This window comes from Bombina bombina, chromosome 6 (assembly GCF_027579735.1).
Source record: "Bombina bombina isolate aBomBom1 chromosome 6, aBomBom1.pri, whole genome shotgun sequence".
In the NCBI taxonomy this organism is placed as follows: Eukaryota; Metazoa; Chordata; class Amphibia; order Anura; family Bombinatoridae; genus Bombina; species Bombina bombina.
The window spans coordinates 127,051,466-127,064,568 of record NC_069504.1 but is presented as its reverse complement, the minus strand read 5'-3'; the positions used below and the strand labels follow the sequence as shown (position 1 = coordinate 127,064,568).

At 40.5% G+C, this 13,103-nt stretch overlaps 1 protein-coding gene across 1 annotated transcript in view; it reads right to left on the bottom strand.

Annotated features, from left to right (window-relative positions):
• GTSE1 (G2 and S-phase expressed 1) overlaps nt 1-13,103 on the bottom strand; it is a 160,353-nt gene that overhangs the window by 48,570 nt on the left and 98,680 nt on the right. Inside the window, exon 9 of the mRNA XM_053716605.1 lies at nt 1,029-1,277. Within this exon, the coding sequence (XP_053572580.1) occupies nt 1,029-1,277 (249 nt within the window). The remainder of the gene's footprint in view (nt 1-1,028; nt 1,278-13,103) is intronic.

Genomic DNA, 13,103 nt, shown 5'->3' with positions numbered 1-13,103 from the left:
ACTGTGATCTCATGAGATTTGACTTAACTCTCATGAGATTTCATAGTAAGCTTCCTTTACCTGATTGGTGAAATAATATGAGAGTTCACGATGCTCATTCCCTAAGATGTCCCGGGACAGACAATGATTTGCTGCTTAGAAATCCTTTACAATGGGAGGTGGCTACTGAGGAACTTTTGAGGTAAAATATCTTTCTTTTTTACATAGAGATGTTTAGGAGATATTTTCTAGTCAGCTTTTTACAGCTATACTGCATCACTTTCAAGTGTTTAAACATTTGGGTATTATGGCCCTTTAAGAAAAAAAGTAAAGGGACATAAAACTGCAAAAAGAAAAAATCTCTAATGTTAGTGTTTTATTATTACACTGCTGCTTCCCTACAACTGTATTAAAAAAAGGGACATAAATAACACCAGACATTAACATATTTAAGTATTCCAGAAACAGATTGTACAACTTGAACACATTTAAAAAGGACAATTAGTGAGAAAATGACATGCTCTAGCAAAATTGTTGTTTGCCAAAATTAGAGTGCTGGAGAGGCTGTGGTGTCCTTAGTGAGTTTTAATGGCACCTGCAGGGGTGAGCTCCTGAGCCAAAAGAGACAGCCAGTCCTGATTGGTTACCAACTACTAGAGCAAAAATATGTTATGAGTGTTCAAGATCAGACAGAAGGGGACTATTTAAACTATGTAAAAGGTGCAATTTTAGGTGACAAAACATGGGAATTTCCATTAAAAAAAAAAAGGTGCATTATACAAATAAGGGCACAATGAATAATGCTTAAATAGAAAGACACGTTCAGCGAGCACTGCTGCTCTGAAGCAGACTATGTAGGGCTTAAATAATAATGCAGAAATGAAATGCTCTAACATTACAATATTTTGTTTTAGCACTTATGTCCCTTTATCTAATTCAAAGTTTAGTGGCAAAGCAGAAACGATTGTGAAGTTTACTATATAGTCCCTCTACAGGTGATATAAATCTGTATATCAAGAATAGAAATGGTATGCTCGGACACATCTTACCTAGAAACAAGAGGCTTCTTAATAGCTTTACTAGAGGCCTGTAAACCTAATGAAGGGCGAAGAGCAGAAAAGGTTCTTGGGATAGTTTTGGGTGTGGTTGTTGGAATTCCAGAGGTCCTTCTACCCAAAGGAGTAGGTAATGCAGACAGGCGTCCTCCACCAGGAGTTGCAGGTATGGATCTTGCACTGAAGCTGGGATTTTGAAGAGCAGTTTGTGTTGGTCTCATGGGAGTGCTTTCTGCAATGCCACTGAAAGAACAAATCAACGATTTAGCCCAAATATATCTTTTTTTTCAGTAAGTCTTGTATATTACAAGGCATTGAAATGTATTGGTTTATGGTGTTTGTTTGTTTTTGAGGGGGGGGGGGGGGGGGAGAAATGGAAGCCTCTATCATGAATTTATTATTATTTCCGACTACTTTCATGCTAGAAGATGCTTGTCCCTGCCCAGAATTGAGGAAGTAGAGCTGACTTGGTCAGTAAGCAACCATGTCCCAAAGAATGATTTGTGTACGAACATGCACTTTAATTTCAGTATCACTTTACATCCAATTTAAAATAGTTCTTAGTCCATTTATAGTTTCTCACAGCCATAAGATTTTTTTTATCTTAAACATTGCTTTAAAGTGAGTCAATTTTGATGCTAAAGTGCCCGGTTTTTAAAAATTCAATTAAAAACAGGGGCACTTTAATTCATCAAAATTTACATTCACTTTAAGGCTCATCTAGTACAAATATTAATCTAATTAATAGAGTGTTAGTTTAAATTGATCTTAAACTAAATGGAACACGCACTAAATGGGGCATACACAGATACTCTCACAACATGGCTAAAAATATAGGGATGGCAACTGCAGTTAAACTAATCAACGGGGCAAGCACATCATACATAAGTAATCAAAAGTAGCCATCTTAGCCTGGTAAGAGATTTATATGAAAAGTGTTCTGCAACTTAAAGGGACAGTACACTGTAAAATTGTTTTTATATTCATGTATTTTCTATGACTTGTTATACCAGCTGTAGAGTATAACATTTATGAGAAATTGCATTTTTCGGTTTATTTGTGTATCTGAAGTAGCTGGTTTTGTGCTTTGAAACCCCAGCCTATTACAATGGGTTGAGCTTCAGGTAATATCAGATCTCATTATGTTATCGCTTTATGTACACACACTTGCTTCCTTATATTTGTCTAGAAAACCAAACTCAATACATAGAGAGAACAATGGAAAATTATTATTTTATTACTTAACTATCATGCCCCCCACTGAGAGTGTAATCTCTTCTGCTGGCTGTGTTTACTTAGGTTATTCAATAGAATATACTCCAGTATAGGTTGGGATACCACAAGCTAAATCAGCTATTTCAAATGCCAAAATAGGGGTAAAAGAGCTACTTGTAAACAATTTAAAACACTCCAGCAGGTAAAATGAATCATTGGGAACAGTTTAAAAGGGGAGAACTTTTTTGGGTTAACTGTCCCTTTAAGGGCACAATCTTTATAGATACAAAAACTTCATTTGAAAACTAGTCTTGGTTGGTGTCGTTTTAGACTACTTTAAGCTGAAATGCCCCGTTACACAATAATTGAGACAAAACCTAAAGTTTCTCTTATGATTCTGCTTGAGCCTGCAAATTAAACACCTTTCGAATTTACTTTCACATTTTCTTCTTTCCTGGTATCTTTTGTTGAAAAGAAGCGATGTAAGTTCAGAAGCGTGCACATGTCTGGAGCACTATATGGCAGCAGTTTTGCACAGCCACTAGATGCCAGCACTATTTCCTGCCATGTAGTGCTCCAGATGTCTACCTAGGAATCTCTTCAACAAAGATCATGAGAAGCAATAGAATACATTGAAACCTTTTTTACAAACTGAATGCTCTGTCTGAAACACAAATGAAAAGTTTTGGGTTTCATATCCCTTTAAAGTTCTGATTCTGCAAGAAGTTTGTTTTTAAAAAGCTAAGCACACAGCTACATCAAGTTATAGTGAGTACAATATGGTCATAAACTGCTGATTGGACACTCAGAGCATCATTGAGATGGGCGATGTGCACACTAAAAATAGTAGAAGTATCTATGCAAACATTTCAAAATTACAAACACACTCCAAGACAAAATCCCCACCAGGAGGCGCCAAATACACCCCCGCTAAATCATTAAAGGGACACTGAACCCAAATTTTTTCTTTCGTGATATAGACAGAGCATGAAATTTTAAGCAACTTTCTAATTTACTCCTATTATCACATTTTCTTAATTCTCTTGGTATCTTTATTTGAAATGCAAGAATGTAAGTTTATATGCCGGCCCATTTTTGGTGAACAACCTGGGTTGTCCTTGCCGATTGGTGGATACATTCTTCCACCAATAAAAAAAGTGCTGTCCAGAGTCCTAAATAATAAAAAAAAGCTTAGATGCCTTTTTCAAATAAAGATAGCAAGAGAACGGAAAAAATTGATAACAGGAGTAAATTAGAAAGTTGCTTAAAATTGCATGCTCTATCTGAATCACAAAAGAAAATTTTGGGGTTCAGTGTCCCTTTAAGTATCCCCCCTACTTCGCCAGTAAGAGAAACACCAGGGGTATAGAAGTGCCGAAAGAGAAAGGAAACTATCGCCAAAAATAGTCAAAATAAACAGGGCGGGTTTGTGGACTCTCCCTGCCAAAAAAGAAAAGAAAAATCGGGTAAGAATAAATTTTGTTTTCTTTCTAATGGCAGGGAAGAGTCCACAAATTCATTCATTACGATTGGAAATCCAATACCCAAGCTAGAGAGGCCACAGAATGAACAGGGAGGGGAAAACTAAGTCAGGCAGACCTAAACTGAAGGCACCACCTTTAAAAAGGCCAGAACAATAGTGTCATTAGTTTGGTCTCCTTAGAGGAACAGAATCAGGGATCTATTCAAAACTTTTCATTGCTCGAAAGAAAGAAAGAAAGAAAAAAAAAAAAAAAAAAAAAAAAAGGCTTTTAAGCCCATCTTGGATCTCAAGACTTAATACATTTCTGAAACTTTTTAGCAGGACGGCCTAGATAAGGGTTATCAGCTAGTGGAACCTCAGAGATGAGAGCTTACATTTGTAAATAACCTTCCAATTTACTTTTCAATTTTGCTTCATTCTCTTGATTCTTATTGAAGGAGCAGCAATGCACTACAGGGAGCTAGCTGAACACATCTGTAAGCCAACAACAAGAGGCATATATGTGCAGCCACTAATCAGCAGCTAACTCTCATCTCTAGTATACTCTATAACAAAAGGATACTAAGGGAACAAAGCAAATTAGAGCAAAGTAGTAAATTGGAAAGAAGTTTAAATAAAAATTAAAATAAAAAAACAATTTATGCTTACCTGATAAATTTATTTCTCTTGTAGTGTATCCAGTCCACGGATCATCCATTACTTATGGAATATATTCTCCTTCCCAACAGGAAGCTGCAAGAGTCCACCCACAGCAAAGCTGCTATATAGCTCCTCCCCTAACTGCCATATTCAGTCATTCGACCGAAAACATGCAGAGAAAGGAAAAACCATAGGGTGCAGTGGTGACTGTAGTTCAAATGAAAAAATTACCTGCCTTAAAGTGACAGGGCGGGCCGTGGACTGGATACACTACAAGAGAAATAAATTTATCATGTAAGCATAAATTATGTTTTCTCTTGTTAAGTGTATCCAGTCCACGGATCATCCATTACTTATGGAATACCAATACCAAAGCTAAAGTACACGGATGATGGGAGGGACAAGGCAGGTACTTAAACGGAAGTTACCACTGCCTGTAAAAAACCCTTTCTCCCAAAAATAGCCTCCGAAGAAGCAAGGTATCAAATTTGTTAAATTTGAAAAGTATGAAGCGCAGACCAAGACTCCGTCTTGTAAATCTGTTCAACAGAAGCCACATTTAAAAAAGGCCCAAGTGAAAACCACAGCTCTAGTAGAATGAGCTGTAATCCCTTCAGGAGGCTGCTGTCCAGCAGTCTCATAAGCTAAATGAATTATGCTTTTTAACCAAAAAGACAGAGAGGCTGCTGAAGTCTTTTGACCTCTCCTCTGTCCAGAATAGACAACAAACAAGGTGAACGTTTGATGAAAACTGTAGTAGCTTGTAAGTAAAACTTTAAAGCACAAACCACGTCCAATATTGTGTAATAGACGTTCCTTCTTTGAGGAAGGATTAGGATACAAGCATGGAACAACTATCTCTTGAGTGATGTACTTGTTAGATACCACCTTAGGAAAAAACCCAGGTTGGTACGCAGGACTACCTTATCCGTACGAAGGACCAGATAAGGAGAATCACATTGTAACACAGATAACTTGGAGACTCTACGAGTCGAGGAATTAGCTACCCAAAAGGAACTTTCCAAGATAAAGATTGATATCTATGGAACAAAAAAGGTTCAAACGGAACTTCTTGAAGAACCTTAAGAATCAGGTTTAAGCTCCATGGCGGAGCAACAGTTTTAAACACAGGCTTGGATCTAACCAAAGCCTGACCAAATGCCTGAACGTCTAGAATACCTGCCAGACGCTTGTGCAAAAAAATAGACAGAGTAAAAATCTGTCCCCTTTTAAGGAATTAGCTGACAACCCTTTTCTCAAAAACATCTTGGAGAAAAGATAATATCCTGGGAATCCAGACTTTACTCCATGAGTAACCCTTGGATTCATAACAATCAGATATTTACACCATATCTATGTTCAATTTTCCTAGAGACAGGCTTTCATGTCTGTATTAAGGTATCAATGACTGACTCGGAGAAGCCATGCTTTGATAACATCAAGCGTTCAGTCTCCAGGCAGTCCATCTCTGATTCTATTTAGATGGTTGAAAGGACCCTGAGGTAGAGGGACCTGTCTCAGAAGCAGAGACCGTGATGGAAAGGATGACATGTCCACCAGATCTGCATACCAGGTCCTGCGTGGCTACGCAGGCGCTGTCAAAAACACCAAAGCCCTCTCCTGCTTGGTCTTGACCTCCGGAGGAAATCCCACTCCCCCGGAAGAAAAGTCTGACGACTTAGAAAATCCACCTCCCAGTTCTCAACACCTGGGATATGGATAGCTGATAGACAAGAGTGAGTCTCTGTCCAGTGAATTATTGTAAGACTTCTAACATCGCTAGGGAACTTCTGTTCCCCCTTGATGGCTGATGTAAGCCACAGTCGTGTATATTGTCCGACTGAGTATGATGTACCTCAGAGTTGCTAACTGAGGCCAAGTCTGAAGAGCATGGAATATCACTCCCAGTTCCAGAATATTTATTAGAAGGAGGGTCTCCTCCTAAATCCACTATCCCTGAGCCTTCAGGGAGTTCCAGACTGCATCCCAACCTAAAAGGCTGGCATCTATTGTAACAATTGTCCCATCTGACCTGCGGAAGGTCATACCCTTGGACAGATGGACTCGACATAGTCACCAGAGAAGAGAATCTCTGGTCTCTTGGTCCAGGTTTAACAGGGGGACAAATCTGTGTAATCCCCGTTCCTCTGACTGAGCATGCATAGTTGCAGCGGTCTGAAATGTAGACGTGCAAACGGTACTATGTCCCTTGCCGCTACCATTAAGCCGATTTCATTCATGTACTGAGCCACCGAAGGGCGCGGATGGGATGAAAAAACACGGCAGAAATTTAGAAACTTTGACAACCTGGACTCCGTCAGGTAAATTTTCATTTCTACAGAATCTATCAGAGTCCCTAGGAGGGAAACCCTTGAGATTGGGGATAGAGAACTCTTTCCTTGTTCACTTTCCACCCATGTGATCTCAGAAATGCCAGTACTACGTCCGTATGAGACTGGGCAATTTGGATGTTTGACGCCTGTATCAGGATGTCGTCTAAATAAGGGGCCACTTCTATGCCCCGCGGTCTAAGGACCGCCAAAGCGACCCCAGAACCTCCATAAAGATTCTTGGGGCTGTAGATATCCCAAAGGAAAGAGCTACAAACTGGTAATGCCTGTCTAGAAAGGCAAACCTGAAAAACGATGGTGATCTTTATGCATCACAATGTGAGGATAAGCATCCTTCAAATCCATTGTAGTCCTCTATTGACTCTCCTGGATCATAGTTAAGATGGTACGAATAGTTTCCATCTTAAATGACGGAATTCTGAGGAATTTGTTTAAGATCTTTAGATCCAAAATAGGTCTGAAGGTTCCCTCTCCTTGGGAACCACAAACAGATTTGAGTAAAAACTCTGTCCCTGTTCCTCTCTTGGAACTGGATGGATCTCGTACACAATGTAAGAATGCCTCCTTTATCTGGTTTGCAGATAATTGTGAAAGGCGAAATCTCCCCTTTTTTTGGGGGGGAATCTTTGAAATCCAGAAGATATCTCTGGGATATAAATTCCAATGCCTAGGGATCCTGGGCATCTCTTGCCCACGCCTGGGCAAAGAATGAAAGTCTGCCCCCTATAGGATCCGTTACCGGACAGGCTCCTTGGCCTGCTTATCTTTGTTCCAGGTCCGATTGTCTCCAGACCGCCTTGGACTGAGCAAAAATTCCCTCTTGTTTTGCCTTAGAGGAAGAGGATGCCACACCTGCCCTGAAGTTTTTAAAAGGTACGAAAATTAGACTTTTTTTTTTTTTTTTTTTTTGCCCTTGATTTAGACCTATCCTGAGGAAGGGCATGACCTTTTCCTCCAGTGATATAAGCAATAATCTCCTTCAAACCAGGCCCGAATAGGGTCTGCCCCTTGAAGGGAAGTTAAGTAGCTTATTTATTAAAGTCACGACAGCTGACCATGATATAAGCCATAGCGCTCTGCGCGCCAGTATAGTAAAAAACAGAATTCTTAGCCGTTAGTCTAGTCAAATGAACAAGGCATCAGAAAACAAAGGAATTGGCTAGCATAAGCTTGTCAAATATATTCATCCAATGGAGTCGCTTAACTGTAAAGCCTCATCAAGAGGCTCAACCCAGAACGCCGCAGCAGCAGTGACAGAAGCAATGTATGCAAGGGGCTGCAGGATAAAACCCTGTTGAATAAACATTTTTTATCCATTGGATCTAAAAAGCACAACTGTCCTCGTCAGAGGTAGTGGTACGCTTAGCTAGAGTAGAAACTCTTCTCTCCACCTTAGGAACTGTCTGCCAGAAGTCCCGTGTGGTGGTAACTATTAGAAAACATTCTTCTAAAAAATAGGAGGGGAAGAGAACGGCACACCTGGTCTATCCCATTCCTTATTAAAACATTTTTAGTAAACCTCTTTAGGTATTGGAAAAACATCAGTACACACCGGCACTGCATATTATTTATCCAGTCTACACAATTTCTCTGGCCCTGCGATTGTACACATTCATTCAGAGCAGCCAAAGCCTCCCTGAGCAACAAGTGGAGGTTCTCAAGCATAAATTTTAAATGTAGAAATATCAGAATCAGGTTAAATCATCTTCCCCGAGTCAAAAAAAAAATCACCCACAGACTAAGCATATTGTGAGGTAGTATCATACATGGTTCTTAAAGCGTCTGTATGCTCTGTATCTACCCCCAGAGCTAACTGCTTTCCTTTAATTTCAGGTAGTCTGACTAATACTGCTGCCAGAATATTATTCACCACCTTTGCCATGTCTTGTAAAATAAACGCTATGGGCGCCCTTGATGTACTTGGCGCCATTTGAGCGTGAGTCCCTGAAGCGGGAGTCGAAGGGTCTGACACGTGGGGAGAGTTAGTCGGCATAACTTTCCCCTCGACAGAATCCCCTGGTAAAAGAAACTCTATGGGTGCCCTTGATGTACTTGGCGCCATTTGAGCGTGAGTCCCTAAAGCGGGAGTCAAAAGGTCCGACACGTGGGGAGAGTTAGTCGGCATAACTACCCCCACGACAGAATCCTCTGGTGATAATGTTTTTAAAGACAAAAAATGATCTTTATTGTTTAACATGAAATCAGTACATCTGGTACACATTCTAAGATGGGGTTCCACCATGGCTTTTAAAACATAATGAACACAGAGCTTCCTCTATGTCAGACATGTTAGAACAGACTAATAATGAGACTAGTAAGCTTGGAAAACACTTTAAATCAAGTTAACAAGCAAATATATAAAACGTTACTGTGCCTTTAAGAGAAACAAATTTTATCAAAATTTGAAAAACAGTGAAAAAAAAGGCAGTAAAACAAACAAAATTTTTACAGTACATGTAATAAGGTAACAGAGCATTGCACCCACTTGCAAATGGATGATTAACCCCTTAATGCAAAAAACAGATAAAAAAAAAAAAAAAAAAAAGACAGACGTTTTTAAAAACAGACACAACAAACTGCCACAGCCAACAGTGGGAAGCTTCAGTTAACTGTTTCTATGCAAAATTTAAGCCAGCCATGTGGAAAAAACTTAGGCCCCAATAAGTTTTATCACCAAACATATGTTAAAAAACGATTAAACATGCCAGCAAACGTTTTAAAACACATTTTTACAAGAGTATGTATCTCTATTAATAAGCCTGATACCAGTCGCTATCGCTGCATTTAAGGCTTTACTTACATTACTTCGGTATCAGCAGTATTTTCTTAGTCAATTCCATTCCTAGAAAAATATTTTACTGCACATCCCTTATCTGCAGGAAAACCTGCACGCCATTCCCCCTCTGAAGTACCTCACTCCTCAGAATGTGTGAGAACAGCAAATGGATCTTAGTTACGTCTGCTAAGATCATAGAAAAACGCAGGCAGATTCTTCTTCCAAATACTGCCTGAGATAAACAGCACACTCCGGTGCCATTTAAAAATAACAAACTTTTGATTGAAGAATAAACTAAGTAGAAAGCACCACAGACTCTCACGACCTATCTATGTTGAGGCTTGCAAGAGAATGACTGAATATGGCAGTTAGGGGAGGAGCTATATAGCAGCTTTGCTGTGGGTGGACTCTTGCAGCTTCCTGTTGGGAAGGAGAATATATTCCATAAGTAATGGATGATCCGTGGACTGGATACACTTAACAAGAGAAAAAGGGCTATGATCTATCTGAATAAAACATGAAAAAACATGGAGTTTAATATTACTTTAACTTTGTTATGAGTGTTTCAGGTTCTGCTGTTTGAATCATTGCATGGTCTGGACATTTAACTTGTCTTGGAAGGTTCTGTTTCACTTGACCATTTTCTCAGACAGAAAAACAAAAATTTATGCTTACCTGATAAATTTCTTTCCGGGCATGGAGAGTCCACGACTTCATTCCAATTACTAGTGGGATATTCACCTCCTGGCCAGCAGGAGGAGACAAAGAGCACCCCAGCAGAGCTGTTAAGTGTCACTTTCCTTACCCATAAACCCCAGCCGAAGGGAAGTGGAAAAAGTAGAGAACACAAAAAGGTATAAAGGTGCCTGAGGTTTGTACATAAAACTGACGTCTTAAATAAGGGCGAGATCGTGGACTCTCCATGCCCGGAAAGAAATTTAGTAAATAAGCATAAATTTTGTTCTCTTTCCTATGGCATGGAGAGTCCACGACTTCATTCCAAGTGGGAACCAATACCCAAGCTAGGACATAGAATGAAAAGGGAGGGAGAACAAGACAGGCGGACCTAAACAGAAAGGCACCACTACTTGAAGAACTTTTCTCCCAAAAGAAGCCTCAGCCGAGGCAAAAGTATCAAATTTGTAGAATTTGGAAAAAGTATGCAAAGAGGACCATGTTGCCGCCTTGCAAATTTGCTCCACAGAAAATTCATTTTTTAAAGCCCAGGAAGAGGAGACAGCCCCAGTGGAATGAGCCGTAATTCTCTCAGGAGGTTGCTGTCCAGCCGTCTCATAAGCTAAATGGATAACACTTCTCAACCAGAAAGAAAGGGTAGTAGAAGTGGCCTTCTGACCTTTACCAGAGAAAACAACAGGGCAGCAGATTGCCGAAAATCTTTAGTAGCTTGAAGGTAAAATTTTAGAGCATGCACAACATCCAGGTTATGGGACAAAAAAGGAACAACAATTTCCTGATTAATTAATATTACGATCCAACACTACTTTAGGAAGAAATTCCAGCTTAGTACGAAGGACCGCCTTATCTGCATGAAAAATAAGGTAAGGGGAAACACACTGCAGAGCTGAAAGCTCAGAAACTCTGCGAGCAGAAGAAATAGAAAGAAAAAAACCTTCCAAAATAACAATATCAACAGAACAAACAGAGCCTGCTGCAAAAAAACCTTTAAGGTTAAGGCTCCAAGGAGGAGCAACAGGTTTAAACACAGGCCAAATTCTGACCAGGGCCTGAAAAAAAAAAAAAAAAAAAGGGATTGGACATCTGGTAAATCTGCCAGACATTTGTGCAAAAGGACAGTGCAGAAATCTGACCCTTCAGAGTACTGACAGAAACACTTTCTCCAGACCCTACTGAAGAAAAGACAAATTCTGAGTACCCTTACCATTCTCCAAGAGAAACCCTTTGATTCACACCAATAGAGGTATTTGTGCCATACCTTATGATAAATCTTGCGGGCAACAAGCTTACGAGCCTGAAGCATTGTATTAATAAACGTCTCAGAGAAGTCAAGTCTAGCCAAAACTAGGCATTCAATCTCCAAGCAGTCAAGCTTTAAAGAATCTAGATTTGGATGAAGGAAGGGACCCAGAATCAGAAGATCCTTTCTCAGAGGTAACCTCCAAGGTGGAAGAGATGACATCTTTACCAGATCCGCAAACCAGATCCTGCGAGGCCATGCAGGGGCTATTAGAATCAGAGACGCTCTTTCCTGTTTGATACGAGCAATGACTTGTGGAAGGAGAGCAAACAGAGGAAACAGGTATGCCAGATTGAAGATCCAAGGAACCACCAGAGCGTCTATCAGAGCTGCTTGAAGATCTCTTGACCTTGAACTGTACCTTGGAAGCTTGACGTTTTGACGAGATGCCATTAGAGCCAAATCCAGAAGCCCCCATCTGAGGGTTATCTTTGAGAATACCTCCGGATGGAGAGACCACTCTCCGGGATAAAAAGTCTGTCTGCTCAGAAAATCTACCTCCCAGTTGTCCACCCCTGGAATGTGGATGGCAGATAGACAATTGTGAGCTTCCGCCCACTGCAGAATGCGAGTCACCTTCATTGTCAAGGAACTCAGAGTTCCTCCCTGGTGGTTGATGTAAGCCACTGAGGTGGTGATGCCTGACTGGAATCTGATAAACCAGACCAAGACTAATTGAGGCCAAGCTGTCAAGGCATTGAAAATTGCTCTCAACTCAAAGATGTTTATGGGAAGAGAAGACTCCTCCCGAGTCAACAGACTCTGAGCTTTCAAGGAGCCCCAAACTGCTCCCCAGCCCAACAGACTGGCGTCTGTGGTCACAATCACCCAGGAAGGTCTCAGGAAGCACATGCCCCAAGACAGATGGTCCTGAGAAATCCACCACAAGAGAGTCTCGTTAGGGGATCCAGATCTATCCTCTTCAAGATATCTGAGTGGTCTTCGTTCCATTGGCTGAGCATGCATAACTGCAGAGGTCTTAGATGGAAACGAGCAAAAGGAATGATATCCATGGAAGCTACCATCAGACCAATCACCTCCATGCATTGGGCAACAGATGGACGAACAGAAGACTGGAGAGAAAAGCAAGATAGTCTGTAATGGTTTCCAAGAAACACTCGTGTCTGGTACTAGGGAACTCTATTCTACGTTCCCACGGGTGGAAAGTGAATCTGGAAAAAAAACAATATCTCTATGTAGTTGAAAAGATGACACTTGAACCAAGATGTCTAGGTAAGGCGCCACCGCTATTCCCTGAGCTCTGACCACTGCCAAAAGAGCCCCCAGAACTTTTGTGAAGATTATGGGAGCCGTAGCAAGACCAAATGGAAGGGCAACAAACTGGAAGTGCTTGCTCAGAAAGGTAAACCTCAGAAACTGGTGATGATCGCTGTGAATGGGAACATGAAGATACGCGCCCTTCAGGTCTATTGTCGTCATGAACTGACCCTCTTGAACCAGTGAAAGAATGGAACGAATGGTTTCTATTTTAAAGGACAGAACCCTAAGGAATTTGTTGACACTTTAGGTCTAAAATAGGACGGAAAGTTCCCTCCTTTTTGGGAACCACAAAAACAGAATTTATGTTTACCTGATAAATTACTTTCTC